The following is a 22,529-nucleotide window of genomic DNA, read 5'->3' as shown; positions in this document are numbered from 1 at the left end:
GGCTCATACTGTTAGTCCAAACTGGGACTCCCAGGCCACAGACCAGGCTCACACTGTTAGTCCAAACTGGGACTCATAGGCCACAGACCAGGCTCACACTGTTAGTCCAAACTGGGACTCCCAGGCCACAGACCAGGCTCATACTGTTAGTCCAAACTGGGACTCCCAGGCCACAGACCAGGCTCACACTGTTAGTCCAAACTGGGACTCCTAGACCACAGACCAGGCTCACACTGTTAGTCCAAACTGGGACTCCCAGGCCACAGACCAGGCTCATATTGTTAGTCCAAACTGGGACTCCCAGGCCACAGACCAGGCTCATACTGTTAGTCCAAACTGGGACTCCCAGGCCACAGACCAGGCTCACACTGTTAGTCCAAACTGGGACTCCCAGGCCACAGACCAGGCTCACACTGTTAGTCCAAACTGGGACTCCCAGGCCACAGACCAGGCCGCAGACCAGGCCACAGACCAGAGCAGGCCAGACCAGGCCACAGACCAGAGCAGGCCACAGACCAGAGCAGGCCGCAGACCAGGCCACAGACCAGACCAGGCCGCAGGCCAGGCCGCAGACCAGGCCAGGCCGCAGACCAGGCCAGGCCACAGACCAGACCAGGCCACAGACCAGGCCGCAGACCAGGCCAGGCCGCAGACCAGGCCAGGCCGCAGACCAGGCCAGGCCACAGACCAGGCTACAGACCAGGCCACAGACCAGGCCACAGACCAGGCCACAGACCAGACCACAGACCAGACCACAGTCATTTGGAGCAGGTAAATCCACCAGCTCATCTAATGAGGTCATTAAGGACATGGAACAAAGGGACTAAGGCATGTGGCAGCTCACCATGGACTACAGCTGGGAAATGTTGACCAATGTCCCAAACCCTACATCATAATGTAGCCTGGAGATTATGCAACCATTTAGTCATAGCCTTCAGGTCAAGTCTTGACACAGTGTTTGAGGTCATAGTTGACAGTTGTTAATGATAGTGGAACAGAGAAGACCCTCCCCTGTTTCTATGTTTTCTCTAATGGATCGAGGCAAAGAATGTCTGAAATGTCCCAATGATAAACTGAAGGTCAAGACTCCTACATGAACGTTGAAGTTATTCTGAGAGAGAGAGAGAGAGGGAGAGAGAGAGAGAGGGAGAGAGAGAGAGAGGGAGAGAGAGAGAGAGAGAGAGTCAACACTCACAGATGACACACCTAGGTCCAAAATGGCACTTTATTCCTGTCTCCATGACAACGATCCTTGCCATCCCTGACAATCACGAACCTGCAAAGAGAGCGAAATTGGTTGAACATAACATGTTCACCAGAGAGAACCTACTCACTCACTGCAATGGTCTGATGGAGTTGCTGAGCACAGTTCACCATCTGTTTCACTGTATTGGCAAATACAGGGGGGTTTCGTCTTTGGTTGCCATAGCCTTCCTGTGTGTATCCATGGCAATATCTGTGTAGTTAGATAAGGGCATGGAGGGTCAGGGTTGTTCTAGTAAACAACCACATTCCTCTGTCAACTACTTCTATTAGTAAACAACCACCTGTCAACAACTACTATTAGTAAACAAACACATTCCTCTGTTAACTACTATTAGTAAACAAACACATTCCTCTGTCAACAACTACTATTAGTAAACAACCACATTCCTCTGTCAACAACTACCATTAGTAAACAACCACATTCCTCTGTCAACAACTACTATAGCGTTGGACTAGTAACCGGAAGGTTGCAAGATCAAATCCACGAGCTGACAAGGTACTGCCCCTGAACAAGGCAGTTAACCCACTGTTCCCCGGTAGGCCGTCATTGTAAATAAGAATTTGTTCTTAACTGACTTGCCTAGTTAAATAAAGGTTAAATAAATAGATGTCCCCTCCCAGCACGTGGATGGACGGGAGATTTGCCCAGCTCATGTGCTGGTGGTGGATGGTAGATTTGCCCAGCTCATGTGCTGGTGGTGGATGGTAGATTTGCCCAGCTCATGTGCTGGTGGTGGATGGTAGATTAGCCCAGCTCATGTGCTGGTGGTGGATGGGAGATTAGCCCAGCTCATGTGCTGGTGGTGGATGGGAGATTAGCCCAGATCATGTGCGGGTGGTAGATGGGAGATTAGCCCTGCTCATGTGCTGGTGGTGGATGGGAGATTAGCCCTGCTCATGTGCTGGTGGTAGATGGGAGATTAGCCCAGCTCATGTGCTGGTGGTGGATGGGAGATTAGCCCAGCTCATGTGCTGGTGGTGGATGGGAGATTTGCCCAGCTCATGTGCTGGTGGTGGATGGTAGATTAGCCCAGCTCATGTGCTGGTGGTGGATGGGAGATTAGCCCAGCTCATGTGCTGGTGGTGGATGGGAGATTAGCCCAGATCATGTGCTGGTGGTAGATGGGAGATTAGCCCTGCTCATGTGCTGGTGGTGGATGGGAGATTAGCCCTGCTCATGTGCTGGTGGTAGATGGGAGATTAGCCCAGCTCATGTGCTGGTGGTGGATGGGAGATTAGCCCAGCTCATGTGCTGGTGGTGGATGGGAGATTAGCCCAGCTCATGTGCTGGTGGTAGATGGGAGATTAGCCCAGCTCATGTGCTGGTGGTGGATGGGAGATTAGCCCAGCTCATGTGCTGGTGGTAGATGGGAGATTAGCCCAGCTCATGTGCTGGTGGTGGATGGGAGATTAGCCCAGCTCATGTGCTGGTGGTGGATGGGAGATTAGCCCAGCTCATGTGCTGGTGGTGGATGGGAGATTAAGAGGACTGCAGCACATTATAATATCTTTAAAAGCTGCTGTGTGTGTGTGTGTGTGTGTGCGTGCGTGCGTGCGCTCAGGGTTGGTTGTTCTCAAAACACTACAAACCCCTATTTCCCTGGAGATCTCCCCGCAGAGGAAGTACTCTAATTCTTGCCATAATTCCCGCCGATGCCAGTTTTCCCATGGGTCTGGGGGGGGGAGGGGGGGTCTGTGGGAGTGGAGGAGGGGGTCTGTGGTGGTGGAGGGTGGTCTGTGGTGGAGGGGGTGGTCTGTGGTGGAAGGGGGTCTGTGGAGGGGGGGTCTGTGGCGGTGGAGGGGTGGGGTCTGTGGAGGGGGGGGCTGATAGTGACAGGCCTGGCGTGTGGAAGGTTTGGGGCGGTTGGTCCATGGTTAGGGAATAGGGAGTGTCTGCAGACTGGTGTGTGGCTCTCTCGGTTCCTACAATCTGTAGGTCTAATGCAGCACATTAGGCTAAAGGTGCCATTTGCCTGATCGCATAGCCTTTAATGAAGCATTAGAATAATATGCTTATGTGGGAGATCAATTAGATGTTTAAAAACATTTATCTGAGGTTATATGTGTGAGTACTGCTAAGTCTCTAGCTATTGATTTTCAGTGACTGTCTTGGACACTGTGCTCTATATATGACTGTCTTGGACACTGTGCTCTATATATGACTGTCTTGGACACTGTGCTCTATATATGACTGTCTTGGACACTGTGCTCTATATATGACTGTCTTGGTCACTGTGCTCTATATATGACTGTCTTGGTCACTGTGCTCTATATATGACTGTCTTGGACACTGTGCTCTATATATGACTGTCTTGGACACTGTGCTCTATATTTTTTATTTTATTTTTTATTTAACTAGGCAAGTCAGTTAAGAACAAATTCTTATTTTCAATGACGGCCTAGGAACAGTGGGTTAACTGCCTGTTCAGGGGCAGAACGACAGATTTGTACCTTGTCAGCTCGGGGATTTGAACTTGCAACCTTCCGGTTACTAGTCCAACGCTCTAACCACTAGGCTACCCTGCCGCCCCATGACTTGGTCACTGTGCTCTATATATGACTGTCTTGGTCACTGTGCTCTATATATGACTGTCTTGGTCACTGTGCTCTATATATGACTGTCTTGGACACTGTGCTCTATATATGACTGTCTTGGTCACTGTGCTCTATATATGACTGTCTTGGTCACTGTGCTCTATATATGACTGTCTTGGACACTGCTCTATATATATGACTGTCTTGGACACTGCTCTATATATATGACTGTCTTGGACACTGTGCTCTATATATATGACTGTCTTGGACACTGCTCTATATATATGACTGTCTTGGACACTGCTCTATATATGACTGTCTTGGACACTGTGCTCTATATATGACTGTCTTGGTCACTGTGCTCTATATATGACTGTCTTGGTCACTGTGCTCTATATATGACTGTCTTGGTCACTGTGCTCTATATATGACTGTCTTGGACACTGTGCTCTATATATGACTGTCTTGGTCACTGTGCTCTATATATGACTGTCTTGGTCACTGTGCTCTATATATGACTGTCTTGGTCACTGTGCTCTATATATGACTGTCTTGGACACTGTGCTCTATATATGACTGTCTTGGTCACTGTGCTCTATATATGACTGTCTTGGTCACTGTGATCTATATATGACTGTCTTGGACACTGTGCTCTATATATGACTGTCTTGGACACTGTGCTCTATATATATGACTGTCTTGGTCACTGTGTTCTATATATATGACTGTCTTGGTCACTGTGTTCTATATATGACTGTCTTGGTCACTGTGCTCTATATATGACTGTCTTGGTCACTGTGCTCTATATATGACTGTCTTGGTCACTGTGCTCTATATATGACTGTCTTGGACACTGTGCTCTATATATGACTGTCTTGGTCACTGTGCTCTATATATATGACTGTCTTGGACACTGTGCTCTATATATATGACTGTCTTGGACACTGTGCTCTATATATATGACTGTCTTGGACACTGTGCTCTATATATATGACTGTCTTGGACACTGCTCTATATATATGACTGTCTTGGACACTGCTCTATATATATGACTGTCTTGGACACTGCTCTATATATGACTGTCTTGGTCACTGTGCTCTATATATGACTGTCTTGGTCACTGTGCTCTATATATGACTGTCTTGGACACTGTGCTCTATATATGACTGTGTTTCGGGATGGGTTGATGGGGGGGGGGGGATGAGTTGATGGGGGGATGCAGTTGGGCGGGCCAGAAGGATGCACTTGGGCGGGCGGGATGCCAGAAGGATGGACTTGGGCGGGCCAGACGGATGCAGTTGTTGCGGGCCAGAAGGATGGACTTTGGTGGGCCAGAAGGATGCAGTTGGGCGGGCCAGAAGGATGCAGTTGGGCGGGCCAGAAGGATGCAGTTGGGCGGGCCAGAAGGATGGACTTGGGCGGGCCAGAAGGCTAATTGAAGTCAGTGCTGCGCTCAGCGCTGAACTGTTCCATGCATAAAGCATCTGCCACACACACACACACACACACACACACACACACACACACGCACAGTGTGTGCCTGTGTGTGTCCTGCAGAGAGCTGACTTTCTGACCTCCCTCATATGTGCTGTATGATGTACAGAGATAGATTTAATCCAACCAAGATATGAACTTCCACAGATGAGTGTGTGTGTGCAGCTGGGGCCTCTGTCTTTCTCTTTCTAAGTTTGTAACTGCACAGGGTCATCCTTACCAAAGCATTCCTCTCCACCTAACAAACTATCTCCAATTAGATCCAATCATATTTTCCTCTGTTCCCCCGTAGCTCCATGAACACCAGTGGGACCTTCCCTTTTGGAAGAGAGAGAGACATTAAACTGTTTTTCCCTCAAAGCTAAACCAGTCATTTCCCCTGGATTAGTTTATGGGGCGGGACACAAATATCCCAGAAGCATCACCAAAGGCAGATAGCTAAAGGCTATTGGCTGAGGCTCTGCTGCGTACGTGTGTCACTCGCAGAAATTACCATCTGCTTCCTGACAGATTAGCTGTAGTCCTCTGTAGTTCAGTTAGTAGAGCACGGTTCTCCGTAGTTCAGTTAATAGAGCACGGTTCTCCGTAGTTCAGTTAGTAGAACACGGTTCTCTGTAGTTCAGTTAGTAGAACATGGTCCTCTGTAGTTCAGTTAGTAGAACACGGTCCTCTGTAGTTCAGTTAGTAGAACACGGTCCTCTGTAGTTCAGTTAGTAGAAAATGGTACTCTGTAGTTCAGTTAGTAGGACACGGTCCTCTGTAGTTCAGTTAGTAGAACACGGTCCTCTGTAGTTCAGTTAGTAGAACACTGTCCTCTGTAGTTCAGTTAGTAGAACACGGTTCCCTGTAGTTCAGTTAGTAGAACACGGTCCTCTGTAGTTCAGTTAGTAGAACACGGTCCTCTGTAGCTCAGTTAGTAGAACACGGTCCTCTGTAGTTCAGTTAGTAGGACACGGTCCTCTGTAGTTCGGTTAGTAGAACACGGTCCTCTGTAGTTCGGTTAGTAGAACACGGTCCTCTGTAGCTCGGTTAGTAGAACACGGTCCTCTGTAGTTCGGTTAGTAGAACACGGTCCTCTGTAGTTCGGTTAGTAGAACACGGTCCTCTGTAGTTCGGTTAGTAGAACACGGTCCTCTGTAGTTCGGTTAGTAGAACACGGTACTCTGTAGTTCGGTTAGTAGAACACGGTACTCTGTAGTTCGGTTAGTAGAACACGGTACTCTGTAGTTCGGTTAGTAGAACACGGTACTCTGTAGTTCGGTTAGTAGAACACGGTCCTCTGTAGCTCGGTTAGTAGAACACGGTCCTCTGTAGCTCGGTTAGTAGAACACGGTCCTCTGTAGTTCGGTTAGTAGAACACGGTCCTCTGTAGTTCGGTTAGTAGAACACGGTCCTCTGTAGTTCGGTTAGTAGAACACGGTCCTCTGTAGTTCGGTTAGTAGAACACGGTCCTCTGTAGTTCGGTTAGTAGAACACGGTCCTCTGTAGTTCGTAGTTCCTCTGGTTAGTAGAACACGGTCCTCTGTAGTTCGGTTAGTAGAACACGGTACTCTGTAGTTCGGTTAGTAGAACACGGTACTCTGTAGTTCGGTTAGTAGAACACGGTACTCTGTAGTTCGGTTAGTAGAACACGGTACTCTGCAGTTCGGTTAGTAGAACACGGTACTCTGCAGTTCGGTTAGTAGAACACGGTCCTCTGCAGTTCGGTTAGTAGAACACTGTCCTCTGTAGTTCAGTTAGTAGAACACGGTTCCCTGTAGTTCATGGCGCTTGGAAGCGTGACTGTAAGTGTTGTTTGACAAAAGCATCTGCTAAATGACATATTATATCTACATATTCTGTTATATGTGCCACTCTCAGAAATGACCATCTGCTAAATTACATATTATATCTACATATTCTGTTATATGTGCCACTCTCAGAAATGACCATCTGCTTCCTGACAGATCAGCTGTTTTGAGTCACAGATGTTTTATAACCAGTCTGAGATGACACACTGGATATCAGTGCTCTTAATTCAGCCGTAAGAAAAGTCCCTACGGGGTTAATCCCTGAGGTGTTGATTCAGTGAGCGAGGTGCTGCTGGTCTGCAAACAGTGGAAAGACTTATTATGTGTCGAGCTGGAAGTCTGTTTCTTTTCACACGGTTGTTTTGTCAATCCCTTGGGATGCCCTACACCCCTGCACCCCTGCACCCCTACACCCCTGCACCCTGCACCCCCTACACCCCTGCACCCCTACACCCCCTGCACCCCTGCACCCCTACACCCCTACACTGGAACAAATTCACTGAGTATGTGGAGGCAGTCTGTACTCTAAAGACTTTTTTAGTTTTTTACCGAACACTCATGTGCAGATAGATGTAGGATCTTAATTAAAATGTGTAGTTTATTTGAAGTTTTAAGAAAGATTCTGAAGTTTATAATTTCAGACTTCATTTTCCCTTACGAAAAATGTATCAACCCCCCCAAAAAAATTCCATTAATTATAATCCACATAATCCCACTTCCTGTTGCTGCAGGATTATTTTCCTGCTGTAGCAAAACTGTACACAACCAGAGACCATTATTATAATAATATTTTGAAATTGTTCTTTTGAAATGTCAATGTGGTGCAATTGTGTAAAAGTGGGTCATTTTACCCCGACTCAATATTTTCTAATGGAGGTTCTGAAAAACTGATATGTTCCATTCTGTAGTTAAATTCGAGACTCCAGTCTTCAATTGACTTGATTTATTGGCGACATGCCAAGGCTAGATGGGCAAAATCACAGCAGTTGTTTTTTTGTGCAGAAACTCTTATAGGTTGTGTCCAAACAAAATGGCCGACCTTGACATGTTGTCCTGACTCTTTGAAAATGCTGTTTTTCCTCTGATGGGAATGTCGATCTGCCTGAGTTTTCTCACACTGGACTAATAGTTGGCTGGTCTCTTCCGTCCCTCTCCTGCCCCCCGGCTGTGCAGTATTGAATGTGTTCTGGAGAGTGGGTGTTAAATTCACTGGATGAATCCTGTTTTTCCACAGAATCGCTACATTTACTGCCAGAACCCGATCCGTCGAGGACTCCTTGACCGGACATTTTGGCTAACTCGTCAGATGGAAGCTCTTAAAATAATGTGCTGAGTTATACTAACTTCTCTGAGAAACTGGCCTCTCCCAGGGCTCCTGGACAACCATGTTGGCTCGCTCCACAGATGAAGGCTTTCAGATGTTCTGGCTTACATGCCCTGAGAAACAGACAGAAGCCAGACATAGGGTTTGTCTTTGAGTGGTCTGTCCTCACCTTACCGGAAACAGCAATGGTTTGACTCACTCCACCTATAGATGTGCTTGGTACAGTGGACAGAAGCCAGACACGGGTTCTCGGGTTCTCTATCTTCGCTTGCTTTTCAAAACCCATTTGCTGAGAAGTAGGAAAGGGACCTCTGACTTTCTCATCCGATAATGAGTTTTGAGAAGGAGGCTAGGAGAGAGGACGTGAGGAATCAAGGAAATAGCAATTGTGATAATCCAACAGTGAGAGTTGTGACAGAGGTTGATAGTTCTGCCTCAGCTATCTTCACTTGTGGTCTGTGGGAGAGTGTAGAGTTAGAATCATTTTACTACCAGAAATAAGACATGTACTGTACTATTCTAAAGTGTGTAATGGGAACTGAGAGTCATTTTGCGTCTTCTGTGGTGTGTGTGTGTGTGTGTGTGTGTGTGTGTGTGTGTGTGTGTGTGTGTGTGAGAGAGGTATCTCTCTGAGGAACACAGACTCTGCCAGTTTGCTGAAACATCTGACCATGGCTGTTTTCTCTCTCTGTCCAAATATAATCATGTATGGTTTAGCTCTATTATAAACCATTGGTACATTTGATCCTGTCGTTCTAACCACGAACACACACACACACGCGCACACACACACACTCGGGCATGAAGGGCATGTTTGTCTGTTAATGTTCCCCATGCTGTTCCCCACACCCAGCTCAACCCTGATGCTTACAGATCTGTTGTGTCCACCCAGCTCATCCCTGATAGGTCTACTGGTCTGTTGTGTCCACCCAGCTCATCCCTGATAGGTCTACTGGTCTGTTGTGTCCACCCAGCTCAACCCTGATAGGTCTACAGGTCTGTTCTGTCCACCCAGCTCAACCCTGATAGGTCTACAGGTCTGTTCTGTCCATCCAGCTCAACCCTGATAGGTCTACAGATCTGTCGTGTCCACCCGGCTCAACCCTGATAGGTCTACAGATCTGTTGTGTCCACCCGGCTCAACCCTGATAGGTCTACAGGTCTGGTGTGTCCACCCAGCTCAACCCTGATAGGTCTACAGGTCTGTTCTGTCCACCCAGCTCAACCCTGATAGGTCTACAGGTCTGTTCTGTCCACCCAGCTCAACCCTGATAGGTCTACAGGTCTGTTCTGTCCACCCAGCTCAACCCTGATAGGTCTACAGGTCTGTTCTGTCCATCCAGCTCAACCCTGATAGGTCTACAGATCTGTCGTGTCCACCCGGCTCAACCCTGATAGGTCTACAGATCTGGTGTGTCCACCCAGCTCAACCCTGATAGGTCTACAGGTCTGTTGTGTCCACCCAGCTCAACCCTGATAGGTCTACTGGTCTGTTGTGTCCACCCAGCTCAACCCTGATAGGTCTACAGGTCTGTTGTGTCCACCCAGCTCAACCCAGATAGGTCTACAGGTCTGTTGTGTCCACCCAGCTCAACCCTGATAGGTCTACTGTTCTGTTGTGTCCACCCAGCTCAACCCTGATAGGTCTACAGGTCTGTTCTGTCTTATCAGCTCAACCCTGATAGGTCTACAGATCTGTCGTGTCCACCCGGCTCAACCCTGATAGGTCTACAGATCTGTTGTGTCCACCCGGCTCAACCCTGATAGGTCTACAGGTCTGGTGTGTCCACCCAGCTCAACCCTGATAGGTCTACAGGTCTGTTGTGTCCACCCAGCTCAACCCTGATAGGTCTACTGGTCTGTTGTGTCCACCCAGCTCAACCCTGATAGGTCTACAGATCTGTCGTGTCCACCCAGCTCAACCCTGATAGGTCTACAGGTCTGTTCTGTCTTATCAGCTCAACCCTGATAGGTCTACAGATCTGTCGTGTCCACCCAGCTCAACCCTGATAGGTCTGTTAGAGTTCTTTCCATCCATGGATTAGCTGGTGTTTTATTGTGGATATCATCTCATCCAGACACGCTGCCAAAGCCCTGAAACTCTCTGTCAGTTACTGAAGTGAAACCAGCTGTCTGCACCATGTCTGGAGATTCTCTCTCTCTTCTTTCTCTCTCCACCTGACTCGTCCAGAACAGCATGTGTCAATTCTCTCCCCCTGCTCCTCGACTCTCCCATGACTCCCCAAGCTCGCTGTCCGAGGAATCAGCTGAGGTGTAAATCAATATAGGGAGGTAGCAGTGGTCACCATGGGAACATCCCATGATTCTCATAAACTTCCTCCAGCCGGGATTCGTCATGGATACCGCTTATCCTAACCACTTGAGAGACGTAGTTCCAGCAGACGTCCTGAACCATGTTCTTCAACTGGTTCTCCACAAAGAGAACATACTTGTTCTGCCAATTTGTTTTACTGACATAGTTTCTCGTTACTGCTCCTACTCCTCATAACATAACAACCCAACCTGGCAAACACAGTGTTGGTGAACAGCCACCCAGCCACAGCCCAAAGGGAAGGGATTGCTTCCTCATCTTCAACCAAACAACCCTTGGCCTTCATGTCCTGAAATAGCCGTTGACTCCAGCTGGTGCCTGTATGGCGAGGAAGGAATGAAACTGGCAGCAACACATGCTGACTAAGGTCCTCCAAGCGTGGAAGAGGGTGACTATTCACTGGGTGGGAGGTGGGTAAGTGGAACGAGAGGAGAAAGCAGAAGGAGAGGAAAAAGACAAGGATGTAGCTGAGGGTGAGGTGGGGTAAGGTGAATGGAGGGGAGGGGAGGTGAGGGGTGAATGGAGGGGAGGGGAGGTGAGGGTGAGATGAGGTGAGGGTGAATGGAGGGGAGGTGAGGGGTGAGGTGGGGTAAGGTGAATGGAGGGAGGGGAGGTGAGATGAGGTAAGGTGATGTGAATGAAGGGGAGGTGAGGGGTGAGATGAGGTGAGGTGAGGTGAGATGAGGTGAGGGAAGAGGGAGAGGAGGGAGGGGAAATACATGCACACATTACCAAAGGCTAGCTGACAGAGAAGGTCAAAGGTCAAACCAAGGCTGTCCAGTCAGTGTGTCCTGGGAGAAAAGCGAGCCGATTCTGGGCATGTGGATGATAGTGATTGAGAGCACATGTGAAAGATCCTTCCAGCTGGGCAAGGTCTATTCAGCAGAACCCCAGGCAGACTCCTAAAGTACAAACGGAAAGCAGCTGGTGTTGTGCTCAACTATAGACCTGAAAGAATCAGGAGAAAAGGTTCTTCATCGGAGAAAAGGTTCTTCATCGGAGAACAGGTTCTTCAATTGGAGAACAGGTTCCTCAATCGGAGAACAGGTTCCTCATCGGAGAACAGGTTCTTCAATCGGAGAACAGGTTCTTCAATCGGAGAACAGGTTCCTCATCGGAGAACAGGTTATTCAATCGGAGAACAGGTTCTTCAATCGGAGAACAGGTTCTTCAATCGGAGAACAGGTTCCTCAATCGGAGAACAGGTTCTTCAGGAGAAAATCTTCTTAATAGAACCAGTTCAGTACTGGTCAACAAAAGGCAAAAGTAATGTAATTCGGGAAAACATCCTTGATTGAACTCCAGTTTGAGACTGGAAGGAAAAGGCCATTCAACATGCATTCTCATCTACAATACTAGGTCATTTCAAAGAGTTTATTTCTATGTTATGACCTGGGTCTCTGTCTCTCTCTCTCTCAAAGCAACGCCCGCCTCTACTTACTGCCCCGTCTAATCCAATCGTGTGGTTATATGCAAATTACAAGAGGCCGCGTTTTACCCAATTACATTAATCCAAATATCCTTGTGGAACCTTGCGACTAGCAGGCAGAAAGAAACAGAAGGATTTGACCGGGGTTCAACTGTAAATAATATCACAGAGAGATGGAGCTATATATATATATATATAGTTACCAGTATCCTTGTGGAACCTTGCGACTAGCAGGCAGACAGGGTTCAACTGTAAATAATATCACAGATAGATGGAGCTATATATATATATATATATATATATATATATATATATATATATATATATATATATATTACCAGTATCCTTGTTAATATGGCTTGTTCAAACAAAAGACAAGTTTCTCTGAAAACCGTATATTCACAGACGAGTTGACGAAACAGTATTTATTAGTTCTCCCCAGCAACTAGAACAAAAACCAATGTGCCTGATGTGCAGTGAGTCTGTGTCTCTGGTGAAAAGTGCCGATGTTAAGCTCCATTATGACACCAGGCATAGTAAAGTGGATCAGACGTATCCCCCCGAACACGGAGGTGAGAACAAACGAGATGAACCAACTCCAATCCCAATATGAGAGGTCCTTGTCAATTCCCTGACAGCCCAACAACGTGCAATGGAGTGTTCACTGAGGATAGCCTGGGTTTTGGGGGAAAACACAACAACAGAGAAAAAGCTTTTCAGACGCTGAGATGGTAAAATAATGGACGCGTGAAGTTGCTGACGACTTGCTTGAAGGTCAACAAAGAGATGAGCTCAGAGAAAATATCAAACGGACTCCACAGCAACGAGGAGAACTAACAAATTAGTGTCTGGTGAAACAAAGAAGGAATTCTGTGAGGAAGCTGTTGAGCTTTAACACATCTAGAAACACACCCACACACACACACACACACACACACACACACACACAGGATATCCATGAGGCCATCAAAGAGATGCTGATTAAAAAGGGGGAGTGATCTGATGGCTCCGGCCAGCGCTCCCTCCCCTGAGAAAACCATTAGTTTGAGAGGATGGGAAAACGATGATGATACCTGGGGCCTCATTTGTCAATACCTGGGGCCTCATTTGTCAATATTGCGCAGAAACTATTCTAAAATACTGATGAATAGAATGTAGAATGTTCGTACAAGTATAAAAAGTGTGATTTTCTAAAATAATCCTACGAGCGTCATACACACACGCCGGTAGGAGGTAACTGTTGATAAATACCAACTGTTCACAGCCTCAGTGCTCGTGCACCACCTTGGCTATTTGTATTCAGAAACATCCTTATATAACCTGGTCTAAATCATCCCTTTAAAGTCTGTGTGGAATATACATCACCGTACCATGAAATACAATGGCGCCACACCCCCAAAATAACGATGCATTTGTTTTCGAATCCGAGTCTGAAATAGAGGTGCTAGTGTTTGAGATTGAATATAACCAAAAGGTTTTATTTGGCTCGGTTGTGGTTTGACCAGTAAAAATAAAATCATAGCTACAAAGAGATGAACCAATAGGACAATTCAAGTTGCTTTAGCAACGGCACTTGTGTAGGCACCAATAAGCCATTCATCCACAACAGCTCTCTCCTGTAGGCGTATAGGCCAACATTATCAAGGCACAAGGCGAGACCCAGATGCAGACACGGGAGGCAGATGGTTGGAGTCTAACAATGTTTATTAATCCAAAAGGAGTAGGCAAGAGAATGGTCGTGGACAGGTTAAAGGTCAAAACCAGATCAGAGTTCAGGAGATACAGACAGGTTTGTGGTCAAGGCAGGCAGAATGGTCAGGCAGGCGAGTACAGAGACCAGAAACAGGCAAAGGTCAAAACCAGATCAGAGTTCAGGAGGTACAGAGTGGCAGACAGGCTCGTGGTCAAGGCAGGCAGAATGGTCAGGCAGGCGGGTACAGAGTGGCAGACAGGCTCGTGGTCAAGCAGGCGGGTACAGCGTGGCAGACAGGCTCGTGGTCAAGCAGGCGGGTACAGCGTGGCAGACAGGTACAGAGTCCAGAAACAGGCAAAGGTCAAAACCAGTAGGACTAGAAAGGGGAGAATAGCATCAGGAGTACAGGAAAAACACGCTGGTTGAATAGACTAAACATACAAGACAAACTGGCACAGAGAGACAGGAAACACAGGGATAAATACACTGGGGAAAATAAACAACACCTGGAGGGGGTGGAGCCGATCACAGGAGCAGGTGAAACAGATCAGGGCGTGACAAACATAGCTGTTCTGCAGAATAAACGAGTCTCGCGTTCCACCACATTCACCTGCACATTAAGAGGGGAAGCCTTTTCTGTTCACATCTTTCAACTGGTGTTTGGGATGGGCACTTTTATGGCGATGTGGGTGACGTCTATTGCTCTGTTCGTATTTGGGAACCCATTGATGGCAAGGAAACTCCTTTTGACTTCAACCTGTTGTGCGATGGTGTATGAAAAGGGTATGGTTTGTTTTGCTTATGATAGCATCCAAAAGATTGGCTCATCGAGGTGAAAAGTGTCCCGTTGTGTCCCGTGGCCAAAAACCCCGAGGGTGGCTAGCACTTGGATGTGCACCGGAATGGCATATGTTAGCCTTTCTAAAGGTCTTTAATCCTCACAAAAATCCTATCAGATTGGTTTTGGGAAACAATATCTGATCTATACTTTCTTCCAAAAAAAGTCCCACCTGTCTCTAAAAAAAACAAGCTCTCTGCTAAATGCAACATCTTCCAACTTGAGCAGGAGCAGCCATTCCATTTCCCGGTATTTAAACATTGGTTTCACTTTCACACGTGCCTCCTAATTAAACAAATTACTGTACTTTAATATGGATTATTATCGTGACAAATGAACTGATCAAATATATAGCCTGGAAGTATATGTTGCATAAATTCACTGTGGAAATAAATATTCAGAAATGAAACAATTTCACACATTTTCAACATGTACAGATTGGTTGAAGTGCTATAGAGACTGTTGTCCTTCTGGCAGGTTCTCCCATCTCAGCCCAGGAACTCTGTAGTTCTGTCAGAGTGGTCATTGGGTTCTTGGTCACCTCCCTCATCGAAGGTCCTTCCTGCCCGGTTTCTCAGTTGGGTTGGACGGCCAGCTCTAGGCAGAGTCTGGGTAGTTCCATATTTTTTCAATTTGCTAATGATGGAGATCACTGTGCTCTTGGAAACTTTCAACACTCTAGAAATTGTTTTATACCCTTTCCAGATACAGTGCCTTTGGAATATTTTCAGACCCCTTGACTTTTTCCACATTTTGTTACATTACAGCCTTATTCTAAAATGGATTACATTTTTTTTTAAATACTCAGAAATCTACACACAATACCTCATAATTATAAAGCGAAAAAACAGATTTATAAACATTTTTGCAAATGTATATATAAAAAAACAAACAAATACCTCATTTACATAAGTATTCAGACCCTCGGCTCGAAATTGAGCTCAGGTGCATCTTGTTTTCATTGATTGGAGTCCACCTGTGGTAAATTCAATTGATTGGACATGATTTGGAAAGACCTGTCTATATAAGGTTCCACAGTTGACAGTTGTCGTGACGTTTTATTTGTTAATATGATGACTGTTGTTCATCGAATTATTAAAAGTTTCTAATTGCGTGATTAACTGAATCAAGCAATTATTAACCTGGGGCACCATAGGAAAACTAGGTTTTATTGAGTTTCTATTTCCCAAATTAACTCAAAGAATATCAGAATATCGATTTTACAACCGCCGCTAATTAACCAGTTGCCTCTACAATCTGGTTCTGAACGTCATATAGCCCGTGAATCTGCACGGACCCGGGTCTCACCAATGAGTTCGTAACACACCAATCTTAGTTGAATATTTATTTACTAAAAAGCTAAAATGATGATCAAAGATACACATAGACAAAACACATTATAGGCTATTGATTAGAACTTAGTATAACGGGCCAACACACTATGGCGCATATTACCCACAATGGGAATTTCAAAGTGAGAGAGAAAAAAAGAAAGTACACGAGAGAAATATACATTTGGGTGAATTTGTCAGCTATGCTATTCTAACCCTAGCCTTGCCCCAAACGGCCTCTCTTATGGGTCAGAATATGATAATGTAATTACTTCTCCAAGGATTCTCTGCATAGACTGTTCAGGGTACCGTTCAGGCTGCTCGATGACTCACTTCTCCGGCGTCCTCACATCGTCCTCACGATGTCAGTCTCCTTTTGGCTTAGGAGTCTGTTCCCTTGTCTTCTGACGACAGACAGCTCTGTAGCTCAGAGCTCACAGCATAGGAATGAAACCTTTTAGATACCTCGATTCCCTTTGATTTGGACATTTTCCACACAACGTACAATGTATAAACATCAAACATATACTAGGAAAACTCTTACGTTACGATGTTTTTGTAATAACGTCATCTATTAACCTTTTAATAACAAAACAAAAATGACATACATTTTCATATTTCATCTATCGTCATGACCACCATTGTGGCTGACGGAAACCATTGTTCGAAAGTCCCTTTATTTCATGTTTAATTTTCTGAGGCTGGGTCTCCATAGTAACAGGACAAAGGAATGTGTCTGTGGCCTGAGATTTACCAGGGGCGTGAGGGGTCATAAAAAAAAACACATCGTCAGACCCCTAGATCTCTCCTCCTCTGTTGGGGGTGAGAGATAATCTGTAGGATTGTGGTCTCCTGTAACCTGACCTGATCAGGACAGTCATGACACAGTGCATGTCAGAGAAAAAAACCAAGCAATGAGATCGAAGGAATTGTCCGTAGAGCTCCGAGACATGATTGTGTCCAGGCACAGATCTGGGGAAGGGTATCAAAACATTTCTGTACCAAAACATTTCTGCAGTTATTGACGGTCCAAAAGAACACAGTGACCTCCATAATTTTTAAGTGGAAGAAGTTTGGAACCACCAAGACTCTTCCTAGAGCTGGCCGCCCAGCCAAACTGAGCATTTGGGCGGCAGATAGACTAGTGGTTAGAGTGCTGGGCCAGTAACCGAAATGCTGTTGTTCTGCAACAAGACAATTAACCCACTGTTCCCCAGTAGGCCGTCATTGTAAATAAGAATTTGTTCTTAAATGACTTGCCTGGTTAAATAAAGGCTACACATTTAGGGGAGAAGGGTCTTGGTCAGAGAGGTGACCAAGAACCTGATGGTCACTCTGACAGAGGTCCAGAGTCCTCTGTGGAGATGGGAGAACCTTCCAGAAGGACAACCATTTCTGCAGCATTCCAATAATCAGTCTTTTGTGGTAGGTTGACCAGATGGAAGCCACTCCTCAGTAAAAGGCACATGACAGCCCGATTGAAGTTTGCCAAAAGGCACCTAAAGACACTCAGACCATGAGAAACAAGATGATCTGATCTGATTAAACCAAGATTGAAGTCTTTGGCCTGAATGCCAAGTGTCACATCTGGAGGAAACCTGGCACCATCCCTACAGTGAAGCATGGTGGTGGCAGCATCATGCTGTGGGAATGTTTTTCAGCGGCAGGGACTGGGAGATTAGTTAGGATCAAGGGAAAGATGAACGAAGCAAAGTACAAAGATATTCTTGATGAAAACGTGCTCCAGATTGCTCAGGATCTCAGACTGTGGCGAAGGTTCACCTTCCAACAGGACAACGACCCAAAGCACACAGCCAAGACAACACAGGAGTGGCTTCGGGACAAGTCTCTGAATGTTCTTGAGTGACCCAGCCAGACCCCGGACTTGAACCCGATCAAACATCTCTGGAGATACCCGAAAATAGCTGTGCAGCAACGCTCCCCAGCCAACCTGACAAAGCTTGAGAGGATCTGCAGAGAAGAATGGGAGAAACTCCCCAAATACAGGTGTGCCAAGCTTGAAGTGTCGTACCAAAGAAGACTCGAGGGCCTGAATACTTATGTAAATGTTATATTTTATTGTTATTATGGGTATTGTCTGCAGATTGATGAGGGGGGAAAAAACAATTTAATCCATTTTAGAATAAGGCTGTAACGTAACAAAATGTGGAAAAAGTCAAGGGGTCTGAATACTTTCCAAATGCACTGTATACAAAAGTATGTGGACACCCCTTCAAATTAGTGGATTCGGGTTCCGAAGACACCTTGTCCATGCTTGACCGCCACCACTACTCATGGCTGTGTGTACATCTCTGCTCACTCAAGCAAACGTTCACGTTGATGAATCTCACACTCTGCGTGGAAATGATCCTACGTGTGGTTTACACACAGATTTCTGCCAACGCATGATTTATGAACGAGGCCCCTGGAGTGTAGTCCTGAAATTCAAGGGGGTACACTGTGTGTCATGGTGTATCAAATCACAGGTGTATCAAATAGAGGCCCCAGCCATGCAATCTCCATAGACAAACAAACATTGGCAGTAGAATGGCCTTACTGAAGAGCTCAGTGACTTTTATCACCGTTATAGGATGCCACCTTTCCAACAAGTCAGTTCTACAAATTTCTGTCCTGCTATAGAGTCCTGGTCAACTGTAAGCGCTGTTATTGTGAAGTGGAACTAGGAGCAACAACGGCTCAGCCGCGAAGTGATAGGCCACACAAGCTCACTGAGTGCTGAAGTGCGCAGCGCGTAAAAATCGTCTGTCCTCGGTTGAAACACTCACTACTAAGTTCCAAACTGTCTCTGGAAGCAACGTCAGCACAAGATCTGTTCATACTCTGAATACTCTGAATGATTGGCTATGAAAAGCCAACTGACATTTACTCCTGAGGTGCTGACCTGTTGCACCCTCAACAACCACGGTGAATATTATTATTTGACCCTGCTATTCATGTATGAACATTTGAACATCTTGGCCATGTTCTGTTATAATCTCCACCCGGCACAGCCAGAAGAGGACTGGCCACCCCTCATATCCTGGTTCCTCTAGGTTTCTTCCTAGGTTTTTGCCTTTCTAGGGAGGTTTTCCTAGCCACCATGCTTCTACACCTGCATTGCTTGCTGTTTGGGTTTTAGGCTGGGTTTCTGTACAGCACTTTGAGATATCAGCCGATGTAAGAAGGGCTTTATAAATACATTTGATTTGATTCATCGCGAGCTTCATGAAATGGGTTTCCATGGCCGAGCAGCCGCACACAAGCCTAAGATCACCATGCGCAATGCCAAGCGTCGGCTGGAGTGGTGTAAAGCTTGCTGCCATTGGACTCTGGAGAAGTGGAAACGAGTTCTCTGGAGTGATGAGTCACGCTTCACCATCTGGCAGTCTGACAGATGAATCTGGTTTGGCGGATGCCAGGAGAACGATTCCTGCCCGAATGCATAATGCCAACTGTAAAGTTTGGTGGATGAGGAATAATGGTCTGGGGCTGTTTTTCATGGTTCGGGCTAGGCCCCTTAGTTCCAGTGAAGGGAAATCTTAACACTACAGCATATTTGACGATTCTGTGCTTCCAACTTTGTGGCAACAGTTTGGGGAAGGCCCTTTCCTGTTTTAGCATGACAATGCCCCCGTGCACAAAGCGAGTTCCATACAGAAATGGTTTGTTGATATCAGTGTGGAAGAACTTGACTGGCCTGCACAGAGCCCTGACCTCAACCCCATCAACCCCAACACCTTTTGGATGAATTGTAACGCGAACCAGACCTAATCGCCCAACATCAGTGCCGACCTAACTAATGCTCTTGTGGCTGAATGACAACAATGGCATTAATATGGCACCTCCATATTAATGCCCATGATTTTGGAATGAAATGTTCAACGAGCAGGTGTTCACACACACCAACACATTCTCTCTGTTTATCTCACTCACACTCTCATACTCGCTTACACACACACACACACACACAACACATTCTCTGTTTATCTCACTCACAACATTCTTTCTCACACTCTCACTCTGTTCCTCTCGCTCACACTCTCTCTTACTCACACACACACACACACACACACACACACACACACACACACACACACACACACACACACACATTTCGCTACTATGCTAATGTCCCTGGGTCTTAACAGAAGTGGCATACTAATGAAAAGAATATGCAATATTCTAATTCTAATATGCAATTAGTCCGTTTAAAGAGCACTAGGCAATTTATTAAAACGGCAGCAATTTACAGAAGCAAAACACTAAATCCATGAAACTTTCTATCCAAACTACAATCATTGGTCTCATGTTGGCCTTGGACTTTGATTTTTTTATCAGCCCTACTTCTTCACAGGGAAGAGTTTAGTTAGAACGGTTATAAATGAAAGCCTCCGTAGGACACTGCATTTAGTTATCACTATACTGACCGGTGATCCAGGACAGACGACTGTGTATTCATGCCCGTAGGTTTAAAAATAATAATAATATCCGATTCTCAAATGATTGCATTGTTGTATTTGCTTAGTAGACAACCTTACCCCTTGTCGTCTTGAGTTCAAATGGTACAATCATACATTTAAATGGCTCATTTTTTGCAAGACGGAAGCTTCTTAAATGATGAATCCCCAAACATCACGAAGTGTAGGAACCAATGCTGGAGATGAGTAGCAGGTATGGGGAGTCTAACATTTAATATAGCAGAGACATGGAACAGGACTGGAACAGCCGCAGAACCGGGTACAACAAAAAAGACATAAGACAATTAATGCTGAAGCGGGGAACAGAACTGGGGAACAGACAGATATAGAGAAGGCAATAAACACAGGTGATTGAGTCCAGGTGAGTGCAATGAATCGCTGAGGTGCGTGACGTGGGGAGTGGGTGTGCATAATGATGGTGGCAGGAGTGCGTCGTGCAGGGCAGCCTGGCGCCCTCGAGCGCCAGGGAAGGGGAGCGGGAGCGGGCGTGACAGGAAGGAGTTCCTGGTGGTAGAGGAGAGTTGTCCTCTCCATCACCATAGTCTTTGTTTATTTACGACGTCATTGAACAACATGTCACTGCCGAATTTAGAGAGAAGCCAAATGCATTATGGTCTGTACACGACGGGTCATTACGCCGCGTCTATTATCCACCGTAATTGATTTAGCCGGTGTCGACCAGCAACGTTAGGGGATTACGAGCTTGGTGATGGAAAAACCACTGTGACCTGATTTCAATTAAAGCCACTTTAGTAACTATATGACAAGGTTGTAATTCAGTCAATGGTCCTTGTTCTGTCCCATAGCTCTGAGGCACTTTATCATGTCTTTTCTCCGCCTCCCATGTGTTTAGACGGTGGACATCCACAAAGAGAAGGTGGCCAGGCGAGAGATCGGGATCCTCACCACCAACAAGAACACATCGAGGACCCACAAGATCGTCGCCCCCGGCAACATAGAGCGGCCGGTGAGGTACATCAGGAAGCCCATCGACTACAACGTGCTGGACGACGTTGGCCATGGGGTCAAGGTGAGTTTTCTATCGCGTTATACATTGGGTTGGTCTAATCCTGGATGCTGATTGGTTAAAAACACATTCCAACAGTGATTTATTTCACAACACCCCATGGCTCTGACGGTGAAATGCTCATTTACCGTTCTGAGAAATCACTGCTCCTCCACTTTTTACTTTCTTCTCCTCTACACTCTCTCTCTGTTTGTCTAGTTCCCTTTAACTCCTCCCCTTTTCTCCCTTTAACCCCTCCCCTCTCTCCCTTTAACCCCTCCCCTTTTCTATCTTTAACCCCTCCCCTCCTTCTTTAACCTTTAACCCCTCCCCCTCTCTCCCTATAACCCCTCCACTCTCTCTCCCTAAACCCCTCCCCTTTAACCCCTCCCCTCTCTCCCTTTAACCCCTCCCCGCTCTCTCCCTATAACCCCTCCACTCTCTCTCCCTATAACCCCTCTCCCTTTAACCCCTCCCCTCTCCCTTTAACCCCTCCCCTCTCTCCCTTTTAACCCCTCCCCGCTCTCTCCCTATAACCCCTCCCCTTTTCTCCTTTAACCCCTCCCCTCTCTCCCTTTAACCCCTCCCTTTTCTCTCTTTAACCCCTCCCCGCTCTCTCCCTATAACCCCTCCCCTTTTCTCCCTTTAACCCTCCCCTCTCTCCCTATAACCCCTCCCCTCTCTCTCCCTTTAACCCCTCCCTCTCTCTCCCTATAACCCCTCCCCTCTCTCTCCCTTTAACCCCTCCCCTCTCTCTCCCTTTAACCCCTCCTCTCTCCCTATAACCCCTCCACTCTCTCTCCCTTTAACCCCTCCACTCTCTCTCCCTTTAACCCCTCCACTCTCTCCTTTAACCCCTCCTCTCTCTCCCTTAACCCCTCCTCTTTCTCTCTTTAACCCCTCCCCGCTCTCTCTCCCTATAACCCCTCCCATTTTCTCTCTTTAACCCCTCCCCTTCTCTCCCTTTAACCCCTCCACTCTCTCCCTTTAACCCCTCCCCTCTCTCCCTATAA

General features: G+C 46.5%; 1 protein-coding gene across 8 annotated transcripts in view; it reads left to right on the top strand.

The window, feature by feature from the left end:
- Window positions 1-22,529, top strand: part of LOC115117884 (abl interactor 1-like) — a 126,900-nt gene that overhangs the window by 36,828 nt on the left and 67,543 nt on the right. For all 8 annotated transcript variants that reach the window (XM_065006892.1, XM_065006891.1, XM_065006888.1 and 5 more), the window contains exon 3: window positions 21,364-21,540. In XM_065006892.1, the coding sequence (XP_064862964.1) occupies window positions 21,364-21,540 (177 nt within the window). The remainder of the gene's footprint in view (window positions 1-21,363; window positions 21,541-22,529) is intronic.

Source organism: Oncorhynchus nerka, linkage group LG22 (genome assembly GCF_034236695.1).
Source record: "Oncorhynchus nerka isolate Pitt River linkage group LG22, Oner_Uvic_2.0, whole genome shotgun sequence".
Lineage (NCBI taxonomy): Eukaryota > Metazoa > Chordata > Actinopteri > Salmoniformes > Salmonidae > Oncorhynchus > Oncorhynchus nerka.
Note: the sequence above shows the minus strand (reverse complement) of the source record. Positions and strands in the feature narration are given on the sequence as shown.